This window comes from Zosterops lateralis (assembly GCF_965231275.1).
Source record: "Zosterops lateralis genome assembly, chromosome: 9".
Lineage (NCBI taxonomy): Eukaryota > Metazoa > Chordata > Aves > Passeriformes > Zosteropidae > Zosterops > Zosterops lateralis.
In genome coordinates, this window is record NC_139769.1 from 14,569,146 (window position 1) to 14,597,097 (window position 27,952).

General features: G+C 42.8%; 1 protein-coding gene across 1 annotated transcript; it reads right to left on the reverse strand.

The window, feature by feature from the left end:
- Nucleotides 1-162: 162 nt before the first annotated feature.
- Nucleotides 163-27,882, reverse strand: SYDE2 (synapse defective Rho GTPase homolog 2; the record flags this gene model as incomplete). Its single annotated transcript, XM_083867055.1, has 8 exons — nucleotides 163-2,616; nucleotides 4,724-4,955; nucleotides 5,825-6,006; nucleotides 11,202-11,328; nucleotides 14,066-15,162; nucleotides 23,728-24,420; nucleotides 27,478-27,727; nucleotides 27,790-27,882. The coding sequence occupies 8 exons, from the start codon at nucleotides 27,880-27,882 to the stop codon at nucleotides 2,114-2,116; spliced, it is 3,177 nt and encodes a 1,058-aa protein (XP_083723181.1). The 3' UTR covers nucleotides 163-2,113.
- Between the last annotated feature and the right edge of the window lie 70 nt (nucleotides 27,883-27,952).

Sequence of the window (27,952 nt, forward strand, 5' to 3'; positions counted from 1 at the left end):
CATTGGGTCACTCTAGACATGAACAACAGAACAAAACATCTGAAAAGTTAAATGTCCTTATGGAACTAATTCATGTGTACAGACAGTGCAAAGGGATGACATCAGCTTAGACAGGTTTAAATAATTATGAGCTAGGCACAGACAGATTTTGTTCTTAATTCAAATTTTATTTAGAATTTAAATTTATAGTTTAAAAAGTATGCACATTCTGTAGGTATAAAAGTTTAAAAAAATACATCGATTTACTGATAAATGCTTCAGGTTAAATTTACATTTTCATTCATATCATTATATTGCAATAATTGTTTTGCATCTTTTAACACTTATAAAAATAAATTAATGAGATTGAATAACCCATTGGAACCATGCTAAAATAACTCCTTAGAAAAGAGGGGTGAAGTTTGCCATAGCAATTATTAATTCCTTGCTACTGTAAATAAATAACTCTTCCATTAAACAGTATAAGGAAGTACAGGTTAGCAGATAAGCACTTACCCACAGGGTGAATGGAAAGCCATGGTGGGATGTCAAAAATCGTACCAAAAAGATGTAGAATTAATTTCTACCCTACCAGCTGACAGCAACTGACCTCTCAAAACACCAAAACCTCCTCAGCTCCACCTGCCCAAATCCCCACTTCCTTGGGGGTGTGCATATGACCTGTAGAGGACAAGGAATGACTCTATGCCCTTTTGGTTAGTAGGACAATCAAAGCATATGTATACAATCTGGTAACTATTTTTAACTGAATCAAGAATGTGTTTCCTTAACATGAAATGTTTAATAGCTCACCATAAATGACCAGAGATAAAAGAGGCTCTGAGCAGATGGTGATAGCTGAATCTAATAAGGTCACAGTGAAACCACCCAAACTCCCCAGGAGTAATATCACTTCACCCATTCAACCTCATGTGACAACTCTGGTGTCCATTTTTGGGAGAGTAATTTTAAAAAAAAAGAAAAAAAAGTAACTGGCTTTGTGCTGAACTTGCATCTTCAGAGCCACAACCCTTTACAGAGGGCTCAAATACATCTAACTACCAGCAGCAGCCAAGGGTACCACAACAAAAATACATGAAACTCTGGCAAGAAAAAAAACGTACCAAAACATCAAGAATAAAGTAACATGTTATAAAGGAAAAAAAATAGTTTTTGAAAAGTAAATATCTTCCAGACCTTCCTTATATGTGAAAAAACCCATGGAGGAGGAAACAAACAATAAAGTAAGAAAAAAACCAAACAAACAGAGAAAAGGTGGTGTGTGTGTGTGTGTGTGTGTGTGTGTGTGAGAGAGAGTTAATAGTCAACACCTGCAAAACGCTGTTCCTGCAATACACAAGGTCATTTACATTAATCATTCACCCCACCTTCTCTCTGGCCATGTTTCTGTGCATAAATCAAATGCTGTGTTACCCAAAGCGTAACCTTGTCCTGGCATCACTGAACATGTCCTCCTAGAAATGGGAACATTTCATAATTCTGAGATCTTTCCTTTTCAAAGATGGCTACAGACACGTGCACATTTATACATAGATATATACAAACAAGGTTAGAAAAATATTTATTTTTGCTTGTTTAAATAATTACTGAAAAGTGTTAATACAGTAATACATTAATATTTGTACAATTAAAACTTTATATATAAATATTATATAAAGCATTTTTCATAGCAGCCATTGCATATATAGTAAAATGAATCTATCTAAAGTCCCTGCTGCAAAACTCAGGCCAAGCAGCATTTATCCTCTTCTGAGAGGAACATCTGTACCGGAGCCAGGAGTTCAGGAATGAGGAATTCTGCTGCCACTGACAGCAGAGATGTTGCTTTATTTTCTATCAGGTACAGCCCAGGCCACCTAAGTGCATAGTGTTTTTAGGGAGAAATGCCACTATGTGGAATCATATCACAGTCTAAGCTTGTCTCCAACACAAATCAGGACAATGCCTTCTAACAGAAAGGCAGAAACGTTACGGAATGGCTTAAAATGTGCTAACACATTTAGGTGGGCCGTGGCCTTACCCAAGGTGTTCAGGGGCACCATCACTCCTCACACAGCCAGGGACACCCAACGAGGGGCATGGAGGCACAAGGAGATGTCATGCAGGACAGGATTTAGTAACTCATGTTTAATTTGTTTTTATTGAGTTCCCTTTCCAGGTTTCCTATGAGAGTATCAATACTTTCCTGCAGGTCCTTGAGGTGTGCTCTGTGATCCACTGCAGAGTCCACAGCCTGCACTGTCAGGCAGCTCCCAAAGGGATGCTCTGCGGGGCCGGGCTCTGGGCACCTTGCAGGGGCCTCCAACTCCTCGGCTTTGCTGCTGTCATCCCCACTCTCTGTGTCCTCTGAAGGGACATCATCGTAGTCTGCCTCACCCAGGCAGTCTCTGGGGCTCAAGAAGTAGTTCTCCCCACAGCTGCTCCAGTCCCCAGCATAGCGGTTGCTCGAGGGGCTGTCTAGACCTGCTGGCCTCGGTCTGAGCACCCCCGAAATCTCGGTACCGCTCAGGTTCAGCATCTGAGGTCTCTGCCTCTTGGGTCTCAGGTAATTCAAGGAGGATGAGTGCTCAGGAAATGCATTCAGATGTGCTGTTTCTTTGGCAGGCAAGTGATGAACTAGAAGAGAGAAGTTAAACCAGTCAGAACTGAATCCATGCTGCAACAAAAGAGTCCATGGTGGATGTCCACTGTCCTCCCTCCATGTCCCACTAAGAGCATAATGAATACATTCAGTCTTACAGCAAACACCTTGCACATTTTTTGTCACTGTGTGATATAAAATAATTAGGAAAAACTACTGTAAAATCTCAATTCTGAAGATTTATGCCAGATTCAGCAGAGAAGCCTTTTTAAAAATAGAAACTCCCAGAACACCAATTAAATTCATTGTAGAAGTTAATCACCATCCAGCTCTGGGTCAAAGAAAAGCAAACAGCTCAGCTCACACACTTCGTCCAGGCAAAGGAGTAACAGAAAGCAGGCACAGCAAAAGAGGTTTAAACACAACAAAAATACCACCACTGAGAAACACCTAGAGGAGCTGACAACACACTGAGTGAGCTCTCATGCTTCTCCACTGCCCTAATGTTCTGTACTATTAAAGAAGCAGCCCATGGCAGATGCACACTCACACAGGTTTGCTGGCAGTGTTACCTGAGCTCACAACTGCACAGCACAACTTACTGACAGGCTCCTCGGCTGTAACCCACTGCCTAAGGCAAACAGCACAGCTCTTTTCACTGACCTGTGCCTACTAAGTATCTGAGCTGCAAAACTTCTGGTTTCATACAGACCATTGCTTCTTGTAATGAGCAGACTTCCTATTCCCATTCACCACTGAAAAGGCAGTGCACACAAACCCATGCAGCTCACCATCTGACCCTCCCCTTGTTCAACTCCCCACACACAAGCACAAAGATTCAGTCCTGAAATGTGCCCAGTCCTCCTTCTGGATCCACATTACAGGTCTCTCCAGGGGATTTTACTTTATGTCTTGCACAGTAACATGCAATAACTCTCACTGCTTCCCCCCCACCCCCCTTACTATAACAAAACGCCTTCTGTTTAGACTATGCTCCATTAAGATGAAGGGCCATGGGTTAACAATAACTTGCCAGTGTTACATGGTCTAACCAAACAAGGACTATTTGTTTTCAGTTGGAAATATACGGAAATCAAAGTATTGCACAACACGTTGGTTATCAAGCTGTCTCAGACTACAGGTGATTAAATATAAGGGACCAGACTGTGATCCTTCCATTCAGTGCAAGTGTGCTGTTTACACTGAGTGGTGTTAACCTACTCAAGTCTCTGCATTTGTATTTTACCTCCCTTTTAACACAACATCCTGCACAGTTCTTGCAAGCCAAGGGATAGGACTTGGTTTTTTCTTCTAAGTGAAGGAAAACTCTGCTACTTACCCTACTCCTACCCTCTTAGAGCAATATACACTCCCATGTGTGTGTAGCAGAGCTACATCTACTTGGTTTTGTAGTGCACAGCAGCCATGCTGTGAACATAAGCCATCCCCAGGGTTTCAAGATTAGCTTCTGCACAGCATTTGCTGCCCAAACAGCTCTTGGTCTCCCTCTTCCTCCACCTACATGCCCCATCTCTCCTGCATAGACTCACTCATCTGACTGAAAGCTTCTTTTCATTTTTGGTGATCAGCAGCTGTGGAGCTGCCCACCTGCAGCTGACAATGAGCAGCAGCATCTTCAGTCACCTCAAACCCATCATGGAGCAGGAATATTTTTCCTTATGCAAAGCTCTGCAAAAACAAGTAGAAGTTGCAGAGCTCTTATCTAAGGATGTCTTCAACTCTGCCAAATTAAAAGGGTGGAAATAAATTAACCCCATCAGGACAAAGCTAGAGAGCAGGAAAAAAAAACTCCAACCTCTCTAATTCAGATGTGAAAACTTTAATGCCACTGGGTTTGTGTTTTCTAGTGTCTTTACTCACATAAAGTCTTCACTGTTTCTCACATTATACTCAAACTCTGCTGTCTGGCAAGAAAGTAATTAAACCAACAAACTTCCTGTTTAGTGGAGTGCCCAAATAGTAACTGTCATAATTTCTTTAGATTAATAGGTGATACTATAGTATCTCATTTTAAGAATTGTGATGCTGCTCAATCATCCTGTGAATGAATGTACAGTGTCACACAGTGCAAACACACAGCAATGTTGTGACTTCTTTCCTTGATTGGATTCATGACAGTACCTGGCCACAACTGAAGTAAGTAGTGAAGAACCTCTATGTGCTTTTTGAAGTCCAGGGCACTAGCAAGCTCTTCTGAGTCTGTGAAGACTCTGTTGTTATGGTTGGTGGTCTCCTGCCTCTGGCTCAGTAACACAGGGCCAAAACACACAGCCAAATTCTGGCACGTCATCTTATTTACTTCGTGGTAAGAAGCCACCAGCTTCAGGTGATCCAACAGCATCTTCAGGGTAGCCTAAAGAAACAAATACTGCTCAGGAAACCAAACACTAGACATCAGCGGTGCTGGTCATGGCTCTAGAGCAAAAAGATCAAGGCTGACAGCTCTGGTTTTACAACCAACACCCATCAACAGAACATCCAAGTGCTGAATGAGAAAAGCTGTATTTGACTATGACAGAGCAGACCAATTAAGAGACTTTCTGGTAAAACTCAGTCTGTTTCTCATCTGAACTCAGTTTAACACAGATGAGTTTTCTCACAGTGAAAAGGGTACATCAGGAAGGGAGGAGAAGCTGCAGAGGCAGTACAGATGATCCAGGTACTTTAGAAAATAAAGAAACTCTCGATATGATGTCAGCATCTGAACAAGCTTCCAGGTAATTCCAGATACCATGCAGGCCCCTTGCTCCCTCCCTCCCTCCCCCCAGAATGGGCTGTGGCTTGCTGCACAGGAATTTGGCAGGTAACAGTGCACAGCTCTCTTACACTGCACAGCACAGGAAGCAAAGGCTTTATTGCACATACTTAAGAAATAGGAATGGATTTGCCCAGGTAATTACAACATACATATCAGAGAGCTCTGCAGAAGTGGAGCAGGACAACACACAGGAATAATCGTATATCTAATCATGTAAAAGTGGAGATCACAGCCTTTCATTCAGTTTTAAAGAAACAATATAAAATGAAAACTAGAGTGAATCCAGCAATGCAGATCCTCCAATTCATTGCAGCATGGAATTATTTTCAAATGTGTGGAGCATCACAAATCCAAGTGAATCACTTGATCTGATAAACAGTTCTGAGACATTTTATATCCAGTGTGAAAATGTTCCCTTAGTTTCTGAAGCCTGTGATTTACTTGAACGTGCTAACACTACTCACCTTCTCAACATCTGGCAGGCAATCCAGAAGGGCTGCTGTGTGCTCAGAGTCACTTGGGTCATTCTCACACCCATTTGCTGTCATTTTCAAGGGATTTTTCACCATAGCATCCAACACTGCTTCGTAGAGCTGCTTGGTTATCAGGGGAGAGGGCAGCTCTCGCAGATAATCCTTTAGGACACCTAATGAGACACAACAGCTGTCTTTAACAAGCTGCAGATTCACTTTGCACTATTTTTTGGGAGCATCAAAGCGCATCAACTTCACCCATTCCATAAGAAAATCTTCTGTGTCAGTGACAAACCTTGCACTCAGGAGTGAGGGCTGGGAGGACAACACCAAAAGGGGACAGCAAAGAGGGGCTGGAGCACAGGGGCTGTTGCATGTGCAGGAGTGAGGACACTGGGCACGAGGTGAACACCTCTCCAGTTTCCCTCATTCAGGGTGACGGGGGCAAGGAAAGGGCTCAGCGCAGTCCACTTCTCATCCAAGGAGCTCCTACAAACACCAAAGTCCAGCTTGATGACCCCTCCTCTTTTATATAAGCCTAGCAGTTAGTTTTGCTGTTCTGTTTATTTTCAGCTATAAAATTATGAGCAAACATCCCAGTGCCCGTGGTAAAGCACATGGTGTCTTCTCACCCAGCCAAACACAAACCAAATGTGTCCTCATGAGAGAGAGCCACCAACTCCCTGCTGCCCCGGGTACCCAGCACTCCTGCTGTGACAGATGTGGTTCACACCCACAGGAGACACTGCCTAACATGCCCAGGCACTCAGCCCTCCCTGCTACAGAGGAATACTGCACCATTTCTGAAGCTGGGGATGTGCTGGGGGAGAGGCTGTTTCCAGGGATTGCAACAACCAGGCAAGTGCCTCATTAACACTCATTCTTTCCAAAGAACAATGGAGTGTTGGCATTCTTGTAAACTGGCCTTGGAACCTGGCTGGTACTTCATTTTGAGAGGGGTTTCAGTGACTGGAAGAATAATAATGAAAAAACCCAAAGTATTAAGGCTTTTAACAGCAGCCTCTGGAAAGGACATGGCAGGATGCTATCCAGGAGCAATATCCAATACGACCAACAAAAAATTGAAAGAAACAAGCCTGCTTCCCAGCAGTTTTCATTTTCCTCAAAAAATTGCTTTCTGTGCCACAAATAACTACTAATTTTAGCTAGATAACAACTGCATTTAAATACTTTGTTAGGAAGAAATGCTGGATTAAAAGAAACTGTTTAAGAGCAGGTCCTGCAAGTTAACAAAGCAGCCTGTCCTTTACCAACAGGTAAAGTTGGAAAGGCAGAGGGTTTCTTTAGCAAGCACTCCTCACAACCTAGTAAAATCTCACATCACAGCAACTACTATCACACTATGCTATTTAACAAAGCAACAGTTTTCACTAACTCAAGTCTGTGTAACCAAGCTGTAAAACGAAGTGTACAGTGTGGGCTTTGTTAGAAGGTAACTTCTAAAAAAGTACAGAGAACAGAAGTCAACATTTTGCAGAATGCATGTAAAAGTTGTCTTCTACCTGTACAAATACTTTCATTTAAAAAAGAATCCTGCACTTGCAGAGTGCAGCTACTGAAGCTGTGCTGCAGGAGCAGCACTACCTGAAGCAGCAGTGCCCTGGTCCTGAGCTGCAGCACAGGCATGGGGCAGCCAGGCAAAACCATCTCTGCAGACACCACATGGCCCCCAGGAGCTCACACCATGCTTAAAATGGGAACACATCCCCTCAGGAACACAAAATATGCTAACAACCATTTCTTTCTGAAAAAATATTTCCCCTAGTGGTTTGGTGGGATTTTTTGTTTGTTTTAAAAAGAATATGCACTCTTGGTACTTCTTCACTTAAGTGGCTACTTTTTGTTTAGTAACTTACTCATATTCCTCCCTTCCCACCAAATATGTTTTCTTCCCTGAATTCAGAGGCTCATGTTCCCTATGTGGATAAGCTGGTGAAAATATTTATGGAACAAATGTGGCAGATGCTGGTGCTGTACAACACGGTCTGGGATATTTTCCTTTTTTCATAAGCAAAACATTAGCATGAGATGCTGACTTCTATCAAGTTCTCTGTTTCAGTTGTGCTTTTTTTGGAGGCAGAGGCTGAAATCAAAATCAGCTTACAGTAGGAAATTATATGTTCTAATCAAATTAACTTGCACTAAACACTCAGAACTGTCTATTAATAATTATTTAGCAGGAATTCCTGCAATAGCATCCACAACCATAGGGCTACCACCTGCCAAAGGACTTTCTCCTGTTCAGCTCTGGATAACAGGGAGCCATGAATGCCCCTTGACCTTTCTAAATCCCTTTGCTATTCAATCAGTTAAATTAGCCCTCTAAGAGGCTGCTGGGTTTTTTTTTTCCACGAATCTATGCTTCCTGCTGCTGCCAGCCCACTAGCACATTCCTCTTGACACAACCACACACAACAAATTTAGACAGAGAGCAGAAATTGCCATCCACTTCATTAATTCCTCGTTTTTCTGACCCACTGAACTGTTAAGAGTATTGCAAGCTTTATGCAGAGATATGAATTCACGTGGATGCCAACACACACGATGCAACAACGTGGCTACAGGTCAGTTCCATGAACTGCCTGCACGCCTCAGTTTGACCCATGAGCCCACTTCATTGTGTCTAAGCCTGTGCCAATCCCAAGAGTATCTCTAAATCAAGATTTAATCTTTAAATGTTCATTCTTTAGTCTTTGGAGAGCTGTCAAAAAAAAAATTATTCATCTTTTTGGAAAGGAGCGCTACTCAAATTTCAAAAAGGACATAAGGCAGCACTTCTCTTCAAATCAGCCAAGATTTATGCTGAGGATTCACATTCTGTGGAACACATGTTTTGGCTGATAGAAGTATAAATCATGTGCATCAGCCTCAGCATTAAGTAATCAGGGGAAACATTCCCTCTCAACCCAACTCCCTAAGCACATGCAGTAAGTTTTGTGGGCTGTTTTATTCCTAGCACTAAGCACAGTGGCTAACTCAGTTGTCCACAAAAACTGTAGGTTACCCCATCAATCCACAGCAGGCAGTTTCCAGTAATGAGAGAGGCTGCACTGTGGTCAGTGGAAGCCAGGGATGCCCACAGCCCCTCTCTCCCTGCTCCCCCAGCCCACAGAGCCCTGCAGTCAGTCCTGGCAGCACAACACTGACTGCAGGGCTACCAGGGAAAAGAATCTGCTTTTCTAATCTAATTCCTTAAAATTCTTTTTCCCTTGTAAGGAAAGAAGCATGGAAATAAACTCTTGCAATAGAATGCAAACTAAAGGACACCCAGTAGACTTTCTGTAAGGCAGAGGACAAAGCTATAGTCTTTTCACTCTTGCAAAGCAAACTCTGGATCCAAGATAGTATCCTCCAGTAGTACTACTACCCAGCCACACCTGCATGGTCACCAAAAGATCACCACCAGCAGCAAGCTTGCAAGAATGTATATGGAAAAATGTACTTCAATATTTTAATTTCACTACTCCAGCAAAAGCTCATGAGGGAAAGATCAGTCAGCCTGTGCTGCTGCTCCTCCAGAGCTTTGCAGTAGCACTGAGTTCTCCTGCAGTTCAGACTTTGGCTTCAGCCAGTTCTGGTTGGTTCTGGGTGTACTATATACTTAGGAAAATCAAAATGCTTAGGAAATGTTCCAGGTTCTGTTGTATACAGGTAAATATTAAATTCCTACACCCTTTCCCCCATGATACTCCTGAACCATTTCTATAAATACTGTTTTATTTTAATGATTACTTGTAGCATGGAAGTGCAATGCCATTTTTATTATCTAAAATTTTAAAAAGCAACAACAAAGTTTTTCAGAACCCCAAAGTTTACATGAACCAAATTGCAGTTTGCCATTTATCTGCTTACAAGTCAATATCAGACAGCTTTTGCTGCTGGCAGAAAGCAACAGAGGGGTTTTACCCCACCATATGAGCTGATGACAAAAAATTTGAGAAAATAGGACTTCAATAATTTAATGGAACAATCTGATCTTCTAAGTCACCACCACTTTTTCTCATTCATTTATTTGTAAAGAGAAGAAAACAACCCAGTTTAAAAGATCATTTATACTTTTTACCTTTATAGTACACCTCATTTATAAAAGCTGTGTAACATCAGAGTGAAACTGGTGGGTTAATGGCTGGACTTGATGATCTTAAAAGTCTTTTCAACTAAACAATTCTATGATTCTATAAATACAAGTTTCTGGTGCTGAGAATGCTGGTACTTGTGAACAACATTGAACCCCACAGCAAAATCAGCCAAGGCAAGTAAGGCAAACTGACTGGCTGCACACTCTGAACAAAGAGGTTTATGTAACTCAGTAAATGTCATTGAGTAGTAAGTATCTTCTGATAACATGTTGCATAATTATAAAATGTAATTAATAAAATTAATTCCCAGTACACTGAAATTAAATAAACCACCAAACAGGGTATAACTCTCCTACAGCTGGATGTTGGATATTACAGAAAGGGTTTTGGCACAGAAAATTTATACCCCAACTACTGCTACATTTTTCAACCCTTGATATACAGGCAGTGAATGCTTCTGACTAATTTCTCAGAGCAACTGGCTTACTCAGTGATGCCTGAAATTAGATCAACTTTAGCTTACATAACAAGTATCAATAGTTACAAAACTGTTCCAGTTTTTAGCAAACCAGGAAAACCTTAACAACTTATTTCAGTTCTGCAGTGCAACTGCTGTGAAAAGAGCCATGGAAGGAGCTGACACAGACAGGTTTCCCAGGACCTTCTTACCTGTGCCTGGAGCTTGCTGCATGACACCAAGGAAAGGGCCACTCCAGGGAGCAGGAGAAAGCTTAGCAAAGGTTTTTAGAAGCAGTGATCAAATGAAGGCACTTTCCTGCAGCTCTAACTAGCCTGCACAATACAACAGGAAATCTGTTTCCATAACTCCTGCAATCTCCAACATAAAAGGGAGAAGAACAGCTGATCCCAGACAGCCCTGGGTCACACGGTGTGGAGCCACCAGCACAGCAGAGCTGCCTGATCACAAACAAGCTTTTCCAGGTCTGCTCAAAAACACACCAATGGCAGAGGTTTAACCCACCCCAAGATCCCAGCTCCTTTCAGACTCTTACTTCCCTCTGTACCTGGTGGAGCAGTTACTGAAAGCAGATCCTTCCATATCCTTCCCTCCCTAAAAATCACTGCTGCTTCATCCATACTTACACATCCCCACAGTAACTGCACTCATTCCCATCCAGCTTTAAGCAGCAGTTAAAAGCTTGTTAAAACGACAACAGAAAAAGAGCTCAATGCACAATTTCCCCCTTTTAAGGCACATGAGGAACATGGCACAGCTCTGTTGGATGAAAAGCAAGTAGAAGTGTTACCTGTAATGACATTAATGTCGGGGTACTGGCTCTCACAGAGAGTAACAGCCTTGCTGTCCCTCTCGAAGGCCTCTCGAAGCTCCTTCTTCACCGCTGCCGAGCCACAGAGCCGGTACAGCCCCACCACCTGCAAGCACAAACAGGGCCCACATCAGCCCCTGGCCTGCCCAGGAGTGACCACTGACCCCTGTGCTGTGCCCCCAGAGAGCCCAACAGCAGCAGCTGTTCGGGAATGCAGGGCAGGACAGCCCCACAGGGCAAACCACCAGCACACACGGCATGGGACACCTCACAGGACACAGCGGGGATGGGCAGCAGGCAGGAACTGTGGTGCTGTGTTAGGGAGGGATGCTCCTGTTTTCACAACAGTCAATGTGCTGAGTGAGCAGTGTTTTATTGACATAACACAAGTAATAAATTGGAATTGCCTAATTTTTTGCTCTTATGCAGAATCAGGAAAGAAATACAGATTAAACATATATTTGCTTTCTCACTCTACTTACTCAGATCATCATTATTTTTTCCTGGCGTAATTGTTTAATTATACAAAATAGAATTCAAACTTCAGCAGAAAGAAGTGAGAAGTGTTTAGAGCTTTATGTAAAGAAAATTGCAGTACAAATACAGTTATTAACCATTAGCAGAAGAAAAAGTCATACAACTGACTCCATAGTAAAAATGAGGAAAGTTGAAAATCAATTAATAAACCAACACAAACCCAAAATAAGTGGGTTAAAAATACATTTTCCTATGATATTAGATTATATAGTAAAAAAAAAATAATTTATTTTTATACTCTTAAACCAGAGTTTCAAGAAAATGACTATTCCATTATTACACCTATAATACGTTGTTTTAAAGTTGACAAGATGCTGACTTCTATGTGTTTCTAATTATATTGAAAGTTTTCTGCAAAACAGGTATTATTTAACATGCTTAAGGTGACAGGAGTGAAACCCACACCACTCTTGAATTGAATTACCAGTTAAATCACATGCTTTCATGTATTGAAATTTTCATTTTATCATTATTTTTCATTTTCATCAACACCATTTATACAAAGCATTCCTATGATCTTACAAAACTAAATTTTAGAAATATTAATTTTATTTTAATTAGCATTATAGGCAGCTGTACTGAGCACTAAAAGATTAAAAACAAAATTACCATGGACTCAAGACAAAAAATTATCCAAAACTAAACCAAACCAAAGAACCCCACCTATACTGTCTTAAGACCGTGAGAATGCAGGTATGCAAGCAAAAGTATTTTTCTGGTCATATATTACATTCCTGTTTAAATAAATGGAAAGTTACCCAATGGAATTTGTACTTCCACTTTCTCAAGACTGAATATGATCTAATATACCTAAGACAATTTCTTCTAAACTTTTAAAGTTTCCTAATGCCACATCGGAAATTCGAGTGGAGATTATGCACCATGACAGTATTTGCAGTCTATAGGAAAGTCAAAAACCTCAGACAAGCACGTGGTTATAAGAAGTTAACAGTATATTTTGCAGTTTTGGTTCTCTCTGTGCAAATACAAAAATAGATTTCATGCTCAAAAGCATCACGTACATTCAGATAACTCAAATCCCAATTGCTTCATTACCACCGTTGCTTTGATTACCCAATATCATTTGCATGACTAGGTGCTAATAAGCCCATAATAAAATACTGAAAACATACAACACATATACTGGAAAAAAAACAAACTTCTTTTTTCCAGTGATTTGGACGTTAGGAGAAGTATCCACAAGAAAAATCACACAGTTTACATCAGCAATGACTTTTGGCAAAAGAGCCACAGAGAAGTTCCATTTCCCTCTATAGTTCATGACCTGGGTCAGAAGAGCTAATCTCATCACACCTGGAAGCATATTCAACCTGTCAGCAATTTAAAATAGTAACAGTGGTAGGTGTCACTACTTCTCAATTTCACCTGAGTGAGAACAGGTGCAAAAGACAAGGAGGACTCACCTACGCTGTGGAAGAGCAGGCAAGAGTCCTCCCACCAGTTTCAATTAATTGCCAACGGGAACTTCTGACTGCATGGTCCTTCCTAATAGACCTCTTGTCTAGCATCCATAACCAGGGTTTGTTTCCATACCTCATTTCTCATACATATTTTTGTTCATTAGATTACATCAACCAATACTAGGATGAAAAAAAAGACACTGGGCACTTCTACTTTGCAGCAGTCCCAATTTTGAGAACAACCTGAAGCAAGACAAGGAGCAGTGGCATGGGGAAAGAACTAATTCAGCCCCTCAGGGACTCATCCTCATCCTAATGCTGTGTACAAAGTGATGACAGAGATGGGTCTAAGGCACACTGGCTTCAGACCGCACAAAAAGATGGGCTCACTGTGTCACTGCACACAGTATCTCAGCTTTGGGTTGGAGCAAACAATGAACCATATAATTTTTGCATTTAGATGTGTGTCCCTACAGACTGATCCACATCTCAAGGGTCAAGCATTTTCAAGTTCTCAACTGATCTCTGCTTTCTGAGGGTGACTCTGCACACTGGGGGCTGCAGGTTTGTTTCACTGTCCCCCTCTACACACTGGGGGCCGCAGGTTTGTTTCACTGTCCCCACGCCTCAAGCTCTGCTGGGAGCAGCTCCTGTGAGCAAGTGTACTTCTCAACAAAGGCCAATCTGGAAGCACTGATTGCACACAGCCCTGTTATTCTTCCCACATTACAATGGCTAGTGTTCACCAAACACAAGCAGCAAAGGAAAATAATTGACTTGTAAAGATGTTCTTAATTTCTCCCATTTCCACTCACTATTTACACTGCAACAATACCTATCTCAACAGAGAAATATTGACAAAAGAGATTAAAATATGCACAGTACCTGACAGCCTCTCTTTTCAATCTCCAGAATGCACTTCTGCAACAAAAGTGGCACCATCAAGCCTGCATTTTCCTTCTCTACAACTTTTCGAGCATCTACCCCAAACATCACAGGCTCACGGTCTGTGTCAAGGCCATCGAGAGAGTTCTCCCACTGCTCCATGAGGGACAGCTTGACATAAATAAGCCCCCTGGGCTCCAGTTTGACAGCCAGCTGATGCGTTTTGGTGACTCGAAAGAGAGTGGGAAGAGCCACAGTTCCATGACAACACACTCGGTTTTTCCGTGGGGTGGGTTCCCAGCTGAACACCACCAGCTTTAAGTGCTGAGCGTTTTCGATTTCTATGTTGAATGTGTGGTCCATGTCAAGAAATGCTGTCCTACATGTGAGCAGGGCAGTCCTTGCTTTGTTTACTGAGTCAACCTGTATTGCACAAAAGACATCCTTTGAGTCTATTCGTGGTGGCTTTAAGTCTTCAGCACCATAAAAGTGAATGCTCATGAGTCCAGAGATGTACTGAGAGCACTTGGGTTGATCAGAAAAGTTGTAGTGTCTGAAGGCATCGATATCTATTTCGGGTTTACCACCGTTACTTGGAAGGCTCTCCTTTCCTTTCCCACACTTGGTTTCTTGTCTGTGTTTACCTGATTTTGTTATAAGTTCGGGAGAGTCGCCATCACTGAGGTAACCACCTTTGTTGAAGGATTTGGAGCTCCTTGAGCTCTTCTTTTTGTAGGTGTGTTGTGAGGACACACTGCTGTCAAGGTGGTAACGGCTTATCACATTCCTGCTGGCAGCTGCAGCTGAGTTTCCAGAAGGCAAAGACACTGTATGGCTTGTATCCCGGCAGCTACCTTTCAGCTGGGTAGGAGGATTATCTGAACTACTATGGCTTGAAGTTCCCTTCACACTCAGCTTCCTGCTCAGCTCTGGCAGCTTTTTCATTTTCATGGAAAGCTTCCTCACTGTCCTGGGAGATTTAATTCTATCAGGGAAAGGCCAGTTGATTGATCCACTTTTTTTCAGGGGACTGGGACTTGGAGGAGAAACCTCTGTGGAGGGTATATCAGGCTTGCGTGCAAGAGCAGCTCCAAACCCTTTCAAAGGAAAGAGAAGGAATAATCATTTGCAAACTGCAATTCTCAGCAATGAAAAAAATCAATCTTGAACTTGGGGAAAACATGTTAATTTGTAATAACCTGGTAAGTTCAATTCATTCAGACAACCATCATTCACTCAATCAGATGCTCACAAGTGTTCAGAAAGCTGCGCTCTGCTAACTTGTTCAGCCAAATTTGGCAATTCATTGTCAAAAGCCAGATTTGTTCTGCTTTATGGCGATGAAAGGGCCAGGAAATACATGTAAACAAATGAGCAATTGCACTCGCTGCATTCAGCTTGACCCATTTGTGCTGCACCCTCCATTCCATACAGGCACACACGGCCACATTCCTGGGGCACAACTGCAAGGAAACCAGACTTAATGAAAAAATCCTGGAAAAATGGCAAAGGCATCCTTGTCTACAGGGCAGTTAGCTACACAGCCAACACATCAACATTGCCACTCCTCTTACGCCTAGAGGAAAGACACTTGTCTCTAGTAAGGAATATGGCTCTTTGTGTCCCTCTATTACCTCAAAGAGCCCTAAATCTCTCCTGTGTAGATACAGGCAGTCTCACATCTTTTCTTTCATTTCTCTCAGCTTCTCCTTTCTGCAGCATGATGTAAGATTTATTCCTTCCAAAAGCTGCATCCTGCACTGCCTCATTTCACTGCCTGCCAGCAACTTTCCATGTTTCCTGGCACTACCATACCACAAGAGAGTTTAAAGTTAGACAGCTCCCAAGCAACATCCTCAAAGGAAATAACCTCCCTCCCTTTCAAGGTACCAAAAAGAAAAAACAAAACAAAACAGCAAGCACTGATGCTAAAAAGAGAGGGAAAAAAAAAAAAAAACCCACCCAAACAACAAACCAAAAGCAACAACACTCCCTCAATTCAGCAGTAAAGAACAGCTAATTAAGGAACACAATTAGACATAAGCCAGTACTGCACACAGACAGGAACCTGTGGCTCACCTCATGCTCTAATACTCAAGGAAATGCAAATACCAAGTTTTGCTCAAGCCATTCTCACTATTCCCAGCATGAGGCAGTAATAACTGTAAGAAAATCTATCAATTTACCTGAGTTAAGGAAACATGCAAGAGGGAAGCTGAAGCCAGAATGACAGATATAAACAAAATTACATTATTATTTTCACTTAGAGTCACTTTTCCTCCCCTTAACAAAGAGTGCCTCTTGCTAGCAACAGCCATCCCAATCACTTATCATTTTTCAAATGTTAGCAGCTCCCAGGAGGACACAGTAGCCTTGCCTGTGCAGGCTGGGGTGCTATGGAGCCCCTAAGCACACCAACCCTGTGTGATGCAATTAGCCCTGGCAGCTCACAGAGACTCGAACACCTTTATCCATCCATCATTCCCCTTTGCTAGCCATGGAGACTGTTTACAGCACATAAAAAGAAAGAAAAAAGCGCTGTTTTCACAAGATGCTCAGTAAACCATACTTTATAGGGGTTTCTCCTTCAGATTTGCCAAGGACTTACTGCTTTGATTCTAAACTAATCACTTCAAGCCCACAGCAAGTGATTCTTACAAATGCTTTGTGCATTCAAATTAATTTTCACCATTGGACTGTAACTTACTTTTTATACTTCACCAAGCTTAAACAGCTAAATCAGGCAATCTGGTCTTCGACTAAAGTCATTTGCTGTGGTTTTGGTCCCCCTGCCCCCTTCCAAGAAAAACCCTACAAAGGCTAGTTCTAGTCTCAATAGAAGTTTGTAACTTTTGCACTCAGTTGCTTAAAAGAGTATCTTTATAAAAGGAAGTTTCAGTTACGAAGAATAATGCATAGAATCTGTTTTCCAGAGGAAGAGAGGAAAATTCATTTAATCCTGCATCTCATGGAAGTAGTTCCCTTGAAGGGGAAGGGCTATTTCTAGCACGCCTGCTGTGCTTTTCTGGCAAGCAGCTAGTTAGAAATGTGGTGTTTGATAAAGGCAGACAAAGCCTTCCCTTGTACTGCAAATCACTGCACGGTCCCACTGGTGGGCTGGCGTGGAGCACTCTATAGCAATCAGTGCCACACTGCAGCCTCTAACATTAATCTTTCCTTTCTGTCAAAAGTCTCTGGCACAGGCTTGGAAAAGCAGGCCAGCAAATTAAACTTCCCCCCCAGCTCATTAAAACCAAAGAGTCAATCTAACACTATGACTTTTATGTGTTCAGCTTCTGCTGCGTTCAGCACCAAACAGTTAAAGTGAAATATGTGGCTGGAGGAAACTTAACAGTCGAGCATTATGCAGGATGGTATTCCCATCAGCACTGAGCCACATGTTGTTCCACTAAAGCCAGCAATGTGCTGAGGTATGCACGCAATTTTAAAAGAGTGTACATGACAACTCTGAACAAGCTGCAGGAGGAGTCATAGCACACTCCAGTAACACTTCACTTCCCAGCCTACCCATCTGACACTGCTTTCTCACAAGGGTGACAGGAAAACTGAGTTGCACCTCTTTTCTCAACTGAGTCATAAGATTGTGCTGCAAACAGCAGTTAAGACATGAAAAATACACTTACAGAAGGGTGGTAGGAGAAGACCTACGTAAGAGGCACCTGTTGCAGCAGGACAGCATAGGGATGGTCAGTTTTATATACACAGCTGACCATCTGTATATGTACGAAACATTTATATTTTACAGTGAGAACATTCAATCCCTGAAACATCCAGGGATGTGGTAGAGTCTTCACCACTGCAGGCTTCCAAGCTGCAACTGCAAGAGGAGGGGTAGGTAGTCTCATTTAGGCCCCTTGTTCCACTGAAGGGTGAGCCAGATGATCAACTGATGCCCACTCCAGGCTGGGTTGTTCTATTATATTGTCTGTAATGTATGTACTTTGTGCCTTGTGACACGTTAGCAATAGAAATACAGGGGGAAAAAAAAGCTTTTAGAGGACAATGCAACCCAAGTCAAAATGAACTGACACCCTAAGTACCTGTGTGTAACATCAGCTGTGGGTTCAGCTTGAGTATGAAGCCACCTTTTACTCTGCTCAGCACTGTGGATCTGTGAAAGCATAAAGCCTTTCCATGACCACAGAAACATGAAGATCCCACAGGTGTCCACAGGACAGTCACTAGTGTCCTCTCCGAGCAGATCTGCCCCTACACAACACTGCCAAGGGAAGAGAGGGCTCAGACTCAAGCCCTTACAACACAGCCCCTGCCAGACATATGCAGTGATTTAGCACAGTAAACATGCTTGTCTCATCCTGTTTAATGCTGTTTATATATGTTTGGGCACATACATTACTGTCACCCACACTGCCAGCAACACATGCTGTTTTACAGGCACATTTGACTACCCTGTTATATATGTCACATTCCTCATTGCTTAAGATATGGTTTCTCAGTTATTTTAAAGTTACTCAGAAAATCTGCAATTTATTTTTGGGCTGCAAGTCGAGGTGACTAAGTTGGTCAGAAAGCTATCCGTTGCTTACTACACTAAGCTACTGAAGTATCAAACAGCCACTCTCACACCTAATGGAAGTGCTGAATTAATGTATTAAAAGTGAAAAAGCAGCAAATCAAAGTAGAAGAGCCCAAATATCTCAAAATTGTATTTGTAGCAAACAATGGGTGAAAGAGGGCTACTGTTTTTCTGTGGTAGAATCCACAAGAAATACTGATCTGGATCCTCAGCTGACATAAACTGTACATCAGCCCTATCGATGTCAAAGGCTGTTAAGTATCTCAGGTGCAGGCACAGTTCTAGACTTGTTCTAATATAAAACTTCAGAGCAGAACTGCAAATGGCAGTGAGAGAACAACTCATGATACATCAAATTGAAGCAACTTCAATTAAGATGTAAGGTAAGCATCACCTCTATTTGCATCAGCAACTGGGCAAAAGAAAATTAAAAACGAAAAAGCACTTAAAAAAACTGTGTTAGAAAGCAATTATTTTTATGTAACATCTTAATTACTTATCTAAATGAATGGAAGAATCTCTGCTTTTAACATGTAAAGAAAAGTCTTTTTTGCCTCTATATAAATTACTACTTTGACCAGTGCAGTCCCTAGCTCGCATAATGCTTCAGAGTCAAGGAATGGAGAAATTATAAAAAAGGTTAAAAAAAATCCTCAGAATTATGTAAAGACAGTTTGTTTTCTTTCATTACTATACACATTTATAAAATTGTGATGGACACATCAACCCGGGGATCACTTTTATTAGGAGCAAAAGATAGCAAACACACTGCTTAAAATAGTGCATTAATTGAAATGGGAGATGGTTACAGCAGAACCCCCCCAAGGCTGAGGTGAAGGGGGTGACCAGTGCCTGCTCCTCATCCTGCTGGTGATCCTTGGAGCATCCACCGTGGGGTACCTCATTGCAGAGAGGAGCAAGCACATGTAGCAGCACTTTACTGACCAGATTTAAAGAGTTCAGTATCTCCAAACCAGCATGAGTTTGTTGCAGATGTTTTAAACATTAATGACCCTGCACATGAAGCACAGGCAGCTCTGCTCAGACGCTGGAGCTGCACCAAGGCACTCGCAGAGCACCACGGCGGGGCCAAGCATTGTCTGTTCACGCTGCTCTCACGAACATCTCTCTCCTCCTCACTGGGTCTTTCACAGCATGAAAAGCAGCTTTGGCCCTATTTTCCCCATCAGAGGATATAAACAGTTACTCAGGACAAATCAGGAACTGAAAAAGGCAGTAACTATTTTGACTGAACTGCTTCCATTCCACAGTGCTACAGCCTGTTGTTTCCTTCACCAGCAGGTCTTTATGGCATTGTCACGCCATGAATCCAAAACAAATGCATGAATAAGCCCTTGACTTCCAAAAGCATGCACACAAACTCCCCAAAAACCCACCAAAAAACTGCTTTCACCTCTGCAGGAGAAAGAGGGAGCAGAGAGATCCTTCTGCCAAATCCCTAACCATTCCAGCATCTCAAACATCATGCAAGTATTTCACATTGACACATTTCTGTCTTGTGAAACCAAAGCTCCCTGTACTTGAGAAACAGGTAAACCACAAAGCATCTTCCATCTGGGGAAAAAAACCATTAAATTTCAAAAATAATATCTGTAACATGTGGAAGGAAAGGAGTAGATAGCATTTGCTGCCCAGTATACTCTATGTATATTGCTGGAAGCTTGCCTGCAACATGTAAGCATGCAAAATATTTGCATGCATTGGCCTCAAAACATGTATTTGGAAACCAGGATAATGGTCACAGTCTAAGTGGAGAAAGAGCCCTGTAGTTTTAATAGGAATTAAGCCAAGTTCCAGTTGGCACATACCAGGGTTAAGTGGGAATATGGGATCCATCTTCACTTGCCATAACATTGGAAAGAAATTGTTTACAGTGATTCTTACCAGGATTTTCCACCCAGACAGCTAACTCAAGTACATTTTTAGTAGCAAAAGCACAATCCAGGTCTTGGCAACCTTCAATGCACAGGTCCTACCAGGATGTCTCTCAGATACAGATATGTTAGATGATTCCACTCATTAGGTAGGCACTAATACCAACAGTAATTCTCACCAAAAGCAAAAATACTGCAAATTCTTCAGAAGACACTATTCAGAGCCCCATGGTGTAAATCTGTCTCAGGACCCAACACTAGAAAGGGGTGCTTTTCTTCAACAATTTGCAGGTGATATACACATTTATAAAAACATACAGTTAGGAGTTCGGTTCCAAAGAGTTATAAAAAAAATTGACTTTAACATTTTTAAGGGAAAAAAATTTCATATTTTATTTGTAACAAAAAAAAAAAAATCTATTTTTCAATATAACCATCTTGCCTGTGTAAGGAGACACATAATTAAAAACAGCCTCCGGAGTTCTTTCCACTTAAATTCTTCTCCCACAGACCTAAGTGCCCAAGCTGGGCTGTTTCTACATTAATAACTTGGAATCAAGCTACCTTCTTACTCCTAACTTTTGGGTACGTGTTATAAAAAACATACATGAATTATTTTCCCAAGCTCTGCTATAAGGGTGCCTTATTTCTAATCAGTTTGTTTTTTTTAAAGCCAACAAGACTAGAATTATTCACCAAAGAATTACCTGACAAATCCTATTAACATAAATGGTATTTACTGTAGAAAGTAACCAGATTAATACCAGGAGCTAGCAGTGTAAATTAAGACTATGGGACAAATTAGCACCTCTACAACTATGATCCATTGTACTGGTAACAGTTAGCTACAGGAAATGCCTATTTGGTGTTCTGTTTGGACAAAAACAGAATTCTATCACTTATTTTTTTTAATAAAAAAAATCTCCTGACTAATAACAACTCAAAATAATAAGCAGAAAGAAAAAAAGGCATTACTATTTTCTCTCTACAAAGTTGGAAATCCAAGTAAGGCAAAAATGTCTCAGGTTTTAAAGGTAAAATTGTTTTCATTGTCCAAAGAAAACAGCAAGTGACAAAATGAACAAAAAAAAAAAAAATATATATATAGTTGGATTTTGTACTGCCCCACTTTTTTCTGTCTATCCTTCCTAAATCTAACACTGAGGCTCCAATGGTAACTAATATTGCCATATATAACTCATATCAATAAGGAAGGTCAGCAGAATTTTCCCCAAAGCTTTAATTTCTTATTTGACAGGAATTACTGCTTAATGTACCTAGCTCCCTACGAACAGAGACATCTATTTCATACCAGCTGTATAATTCAAACAAGGTCCTAACACAAATAAAGTCAAATTGGCCATGGTGCCCTTCATGGAGTAATTTTATATGGATGAGCTGTCATTTTAAATTTGATTGAAAATAACTGTAGATACTTTAAATGGATTAAAAAGAACTAAGCCACTTCTCCATAATAAAGCCAATTACTGAGCAGCAGGGATCCACTTCATCATCAATTAATCTATTCAGTGTGATCACCACCCAACACATGTAGAAGGAGAGCTGCATTTGAAGTACTTTAATTAACTAAATGCATAACAAACAACCAGGTGAAATTTGTAACTTCTCTCTCAGTTTCAGAAAACTCTTGAAATGGACAACTTTGCTTTCAGAAATAAATTAACCTTCGGTATTAAAACAAGTTTGACATTTTTCTTCTTACAGAAAGGGACTAACTTCTCTAAAAAAAGAAACAGTCACCCACACATAGAGAGATTAACTAACTAAATGGAGGTCAAGAAGTTTGCAGGACAAACACAGCCTTCCTAAATAACCACACTTACTGACCTCTCCAAAGCATCTAGAGCCCCAACAATGACAAAAATCTACCAAAGAACATATTATCTCATCTGTCTTGCAAGCAAATAAAACTGGTCTAAGTATTTAAAACAGCTATAAAGTGAGCTATTTGTAATAAATGCCCAAAAACTTTAACACACTTTGCAACTACAAATATGCTTGTATCTGCAGCATTTCTACGAAAAGAACAAAATGTGAGCCCCCAGAAGACCAAGAGTTTTTTTCTTCTGCTGTTTACAGCAGTTGCTCTGGTGCCTTTGAAAACAAACCCTGTTCCCAGAAGTAATCTCTACACCAGGAATCCAGACACAGCAGCTCCCAGCACAGGGACATGGGGCCAGAGGCTGCCAGGATGATGAGGCTGAATGGAGACAACTCAAAAAGAAGCCCCTCCAGAAGGTGATGCACACCTGGGCTCCCACACCAATGTTTCAGCTCCCTTCTGATGAACCAGGCAGAAATACAGGCTCTTAAATGTCAGTGTAAAGTGTAACCTTTCTCCAAAGAAAGGAACTTGGAATTCCCTGTCTCCTGAACTTTGCCGTTTCTAACTCTGAACAGGACACTACAGTTAAGGTCGAGATAATATGAGGCACATAAGTAATTAAAAGCAATACCTTTTTGGAAAAGGTTGGGAGGGTTTTTTCTACTTACTTTTGTTTGGTGTGGTTTTATATTTGTTTGGGGTTTTTTAACAGACTGGGAAAAATCCTTAATATGATGCTGAATTCACACACTAATGGAATTATGGAAACAAGACTATCAAACACTCAGCCAAAGATAACAAGGAACAAAGAAACTGCCTTCTGAAAGTGAAAACCACTCTTCCCCAGTCTATTAGATTAGCCTGAGACAGTCAACAAGACAGTAATTACAGAAAGCAAGTGATGAATAGCATTTATATGGTCTACCAAAAAGTCTTTATTAAAAAGTCCCAGACAACAAGTTAAAGAAACTTCTCCAGACATTAAGTAGCTTTGAGGCAGGAATCCAAAGCCAGGGCTAGACACCAGCTGACAAAGGAAACCCAGTGTGTCCTCACATTACCAGGCTTCAGCAAGCTTGTTCAGTGAAACCTTTGTCTTCAGTGAGGTGGGGGCCAAAGAGAACACAGGCCAACCACACCTGGACATGCCATGACCAAACTGACTGAGAAACAATTGAGCACCTCTGCTGCACTTAGCAGGCATCAGTCTCAAAACCTGAATCACTTTTCAATGCACTTGACATGCACTTCCACCAAAAAATTTGCTTGATAACATCAGAGGCGGAGAAAGAGAAAAGAGAGACGTAACAAAGGTTTATTATTCCTCTAAAAGACAAACACTTAAGTTCCTGAACACTCTTACCTGTGGAAGGGCACTTGAAGGCAGGATTGTCCTCTGCTGTTGGCACACCAGGAGCCTTGCAGGCAAACCTGTGCCGGTGCTGCTGCGCGTGTTCCCTGGGCGGCGCGGCATCTGGACTGCCCTCCCCGGGCTGCGCCGTCCAGCCGCTCCCCGTGCCCTCCGCGGAGCGCGTGGGACCCTCTTGGGGACTGGTGGCCACCCCAGAGTCACCCCCGGGGTGCCCTTTGTACCGCACTGATGGGGAGCCCACGGTGACAAGGCTATTCACAGCAGACGGGGGGACCCCGGGCAGGTCGGGCTCATCGTCTTCAGGGATGGGGTTGTACCATATTTCTCCTTCATCGTCGGCGTCGCCGTCCTCGGCGCAGTCCGGGGCAGCGCTCCTCAGGGCACAGCTCCGCGCCGGCTGCTCCCGCCCTGCCGCCACCATGGAGGGAGCCCACGGCACCGCGGGCTCGGGCAGCGGGATGGGAGATCTGGGGACCGGGATGATGGCCCCGTGCTCTTCCTTCCAGGCATTTTCTCCTTCCAGAGGAGGAGGAGGTCGTCGGTGGGTGCTCTGCTGCAGCCAGCTGCGTTTCTTGGAAACGGTTATGCTGTTCACCTGCGGCCTGTGCTCGGGCACCTCGCTGGCCTGGGGGCACTTGGGCTCCTTCCTGCTTCTCGAAGCTATGTAAACATTTTCTATGAAATCTGTTCCCAGAAAGGAAGGCAAAAAGAGAGGGAAAGAAAAATGTTTAGAATATCTTTTTGCTTTTGACAGATGAACACATTTACCGTCATATAACACTTGCATCAGACCTCATCCAAAAGGACAAAAGATAAGGTGATATGATCACAAAATTAGATTTCAGCCTGTCAAAGCAGAATGCGCACATAGCTAACAAAGAGCCAGGCTTGTTTGGCTGTATTTTTAACACCGCGTAATTTAGATAAATGGCGGTGGGACAGCTCTGCTGAAAGGTCACGCATACTTCCACAGAAATGGCTGCCTTTTTCTGCCAAGTTCAGGTGCAATCCATTTGAAAAGTACTTCCCAAGTACTTCTCCAGTTTAGTCATGCCAACGAAGAAACAGCTCCAACGTACTGCTTAAATGGCTACAAACCCCCCACACAATATTCATTCCTAGATTTCTGTATAAATAAAGGTGAGGATATGTCTTGCACAAAAACCTCCAGAAAGGACCGTTCTCACCAGCTTTATCCTACAATCAAGACAGAAGCATCCCCTGATTTGGGGGAAATAAAACAAAACACACCATCACGAAAATAAGGAAGGAGAAAGAAGAAACGTAGAAAAGTTTTTAATCAACAAAAAATTCATGCAACACCTAAACAAATTCCACTGACTGTTCCCAAAACTTGCCAGTTTCATTGAAGCAAGAGACAAACATTTAACTGTGCGTGGAAGGCGCCGCTCACACTCGAGCCCCCCATCAGAGCACATCCCAGCTCCACTGCACAGCAGTGCCATACCCCCCTGGCTGCAGCACATGTCGGCCAGGGAGCTGCAACCACTGCACTAGGACTGGAAGAAAAGCTGCAAATACATCCAAATTAAAAACAAGGAACAGGTCAGACAACCCTCATGCTGCTCTGCACAGGACAACCCAAACCAGGCTCACTCAGCCATTGAGGCTGAACGAGGATAACTGGGTTGGCATGAAACACACAACCTCTTTTCACATGAAGCCCTCTGCAACTGGAAATTCCAGATGGAAGCAGCTATTTGTTACTGCTTGAACATTATTCTCAGCAAAGAATTATTTACAGACCAATAATGGATGTTAAAATATGGACACCTCTCTGGAGGATTCAAGGAGCAGCTCTCTGTAAATCCAGCCAAGTTTGCTGTAGAAAGGGAGACATGAAAAACCTCATTTGAACACCTTCCCTTTGACCCTATTTTTAGGTTTGTACTTTAATGATAGAAGAGATCCTTGATAAGATGTGAAACACCACCATTTTATTTGATGAAAGATTCATCATTTGGTGATTTTTCAAAAGCGTACAGCTTGCTTGTTCAGTTAAACTGCAGTATTATCACTGTTTGTGACTTGAAGAATTAAAGAATTAACAAAATTAACCATGCTCTTTCTGAAGCCTTTGCACACCTCCACTGAAGAGATTTGCTACACTAGGGCCTAAGTCAGTCAGGTAACAGAATCTGAGGAAAATGTGAATGAAGATCTCTGTCAAAGTTTCAGGGATTTGGCAGCAATTATATTCCTTCCCCCACCCACAGCCCAGAAATGGAAGCATGCCGCTCTAATGGTTCCTCCTTACACACTGTCACACTACCATTTCTAGTAAGCACTAACCAAAAGGATAGGAAAATAATCTGCAATGGACATAGGGCTATGACTATGTTTCCAAGAAGACTGTTTGGATCAGGGACTTCTCAGGTAGGCATCCTCCTGCCAGTGACAACTATCCCAAAGTCCTTGCTTCACTCCAAGGATGGTCCCCGCTCTGGTGACATAAATAGATGGAGCATCCGAGAGCTGTATTTCCACAAACAAAAATATCTGCCACTTCCTGCCTTGCTGTAGAAACATGGGTCCTTCCGCACTGGTTAGGACAGCAATTCCCAAAACAACAGGGCTCTAACAGTACACTGTGCCTAAACAAACACCCAGGACACATCTGCTGTCGTCCTCAGGCTACCCTTCAGTCCTAGCAGCAGAAAACTTTGTTTCCAACATCCACCCAGGTATCTGGATAAGGAGCCATCTGCAAAAGCCGGGTGCAGAAACATCACTGAGCAGGAGCCTGCAGCCCCCTCCACCAGGGAGGGTCACAACACCTCCCACAGGAGTCAGGACGACCCCAACTCTGATGGGCCACATGTGCCAGGGGCATCCACTGGAAATGCCCACTGAGACCTGCCCAAGTGATACACTTACAAATACATCTCCCAGCTGCAGTTTCTGCAATTGCTAGCAGTATTTGCAAGCGCTGCTTCCCCTTTATTCGAACTTGGCCCTGATCCTGAAAGCCCTTATGCCTTGTGTTTATTTTAGTAACAAACTGCTTCACATACAAGTATCTGCACAGCCCGTGGTTCGATATCACAGAGCAAGTTTTCAATGTTGTTAGCTGCTGCAGGAGTGAGTCAATTTTAAATAAATACAAAGCTCTGAGAGACACACAGGTCAGGAACCTACTTTCTGTTTCATTCAAAGAATGCTGCCTGCTATTAGCATTTTCACATATATATTTAATATTATATTCAATATAGTTGAGACCATGCCTCCACACAAATACCAAACATGACAACAGTTCCTTTTTAAAAGGCTTCTATATAGTGTTCAAGAGGGGAAAAAAAAAAGAGTCAGGTATTTCTTTCACTCTATTGACAAAAAATTAAATAAGTCAGTATTTCAAGTTAAGCCATGATAGTAACAACACGTGTAAGCTCAGAAATCAAAGCGTCAATGTTTCACCTCAGCTGAAGTCAAAACCAGACCTCATGCCAACTCCGTGGGCACACCAAATACTTCACTACAATACCATGCCCTGCTTTGCCGATGGCATGGAAGAGGGAACAGCTTTATCCAGCTTCTCCATATATGGATCAAACAATTCTCACTTCTTCTGCCTGATATTTAAACGTGTTCTCTTTCACTAAGTTTCCTAACAAAAGTATAAGCTATAACTACTATATATTCAAATGGAACAACGAGAAAACAGCAAACCGATCTGTAATGTTTCCAGCGCATCTTTAAAAAGCGAACAAACCAACGAACCGCAGCGGGCAAACAGCAGCGGAGGAGTGACAGGCAGATGTGGGACACAGGACAAGGCGCAGGAGGCGCACACGGGGCAGCTCCGAGCCGCAGCAGCTCCCGCTGTGGTGAGGGATTCCCGCTCCCAGAGGAGGCGCAGGTACCGCGGGCACGCCGCCGCCGCCGCCGCCGCCGGGGACTGACCGGCCCCAGAGCCCTCACGGCCGGCCCGGGGCGGGCAGCGGGCACGGCGCACCCCAGCACGGCCCGGCTGCAGGCGGAGGAGCGGCCGCGGGCCGAGCCGGGCGCACACTTACCCTGCGGGGCGCAGACCCCGCCGTGGCGGTGCCCGCCGCCCGCCGCCGCGCCTCGCTGGGACCTCCTGCCCCGCAGCTTGGAGAGCGTCCTGCGGAGCGGGTCGGCCATGCCTAGCGCTGCCTCCCCGCCGCGCTCAGCGGGCGCTGGCCCCCGGCCCGCGGGAGCGCGCAGCCCCCGA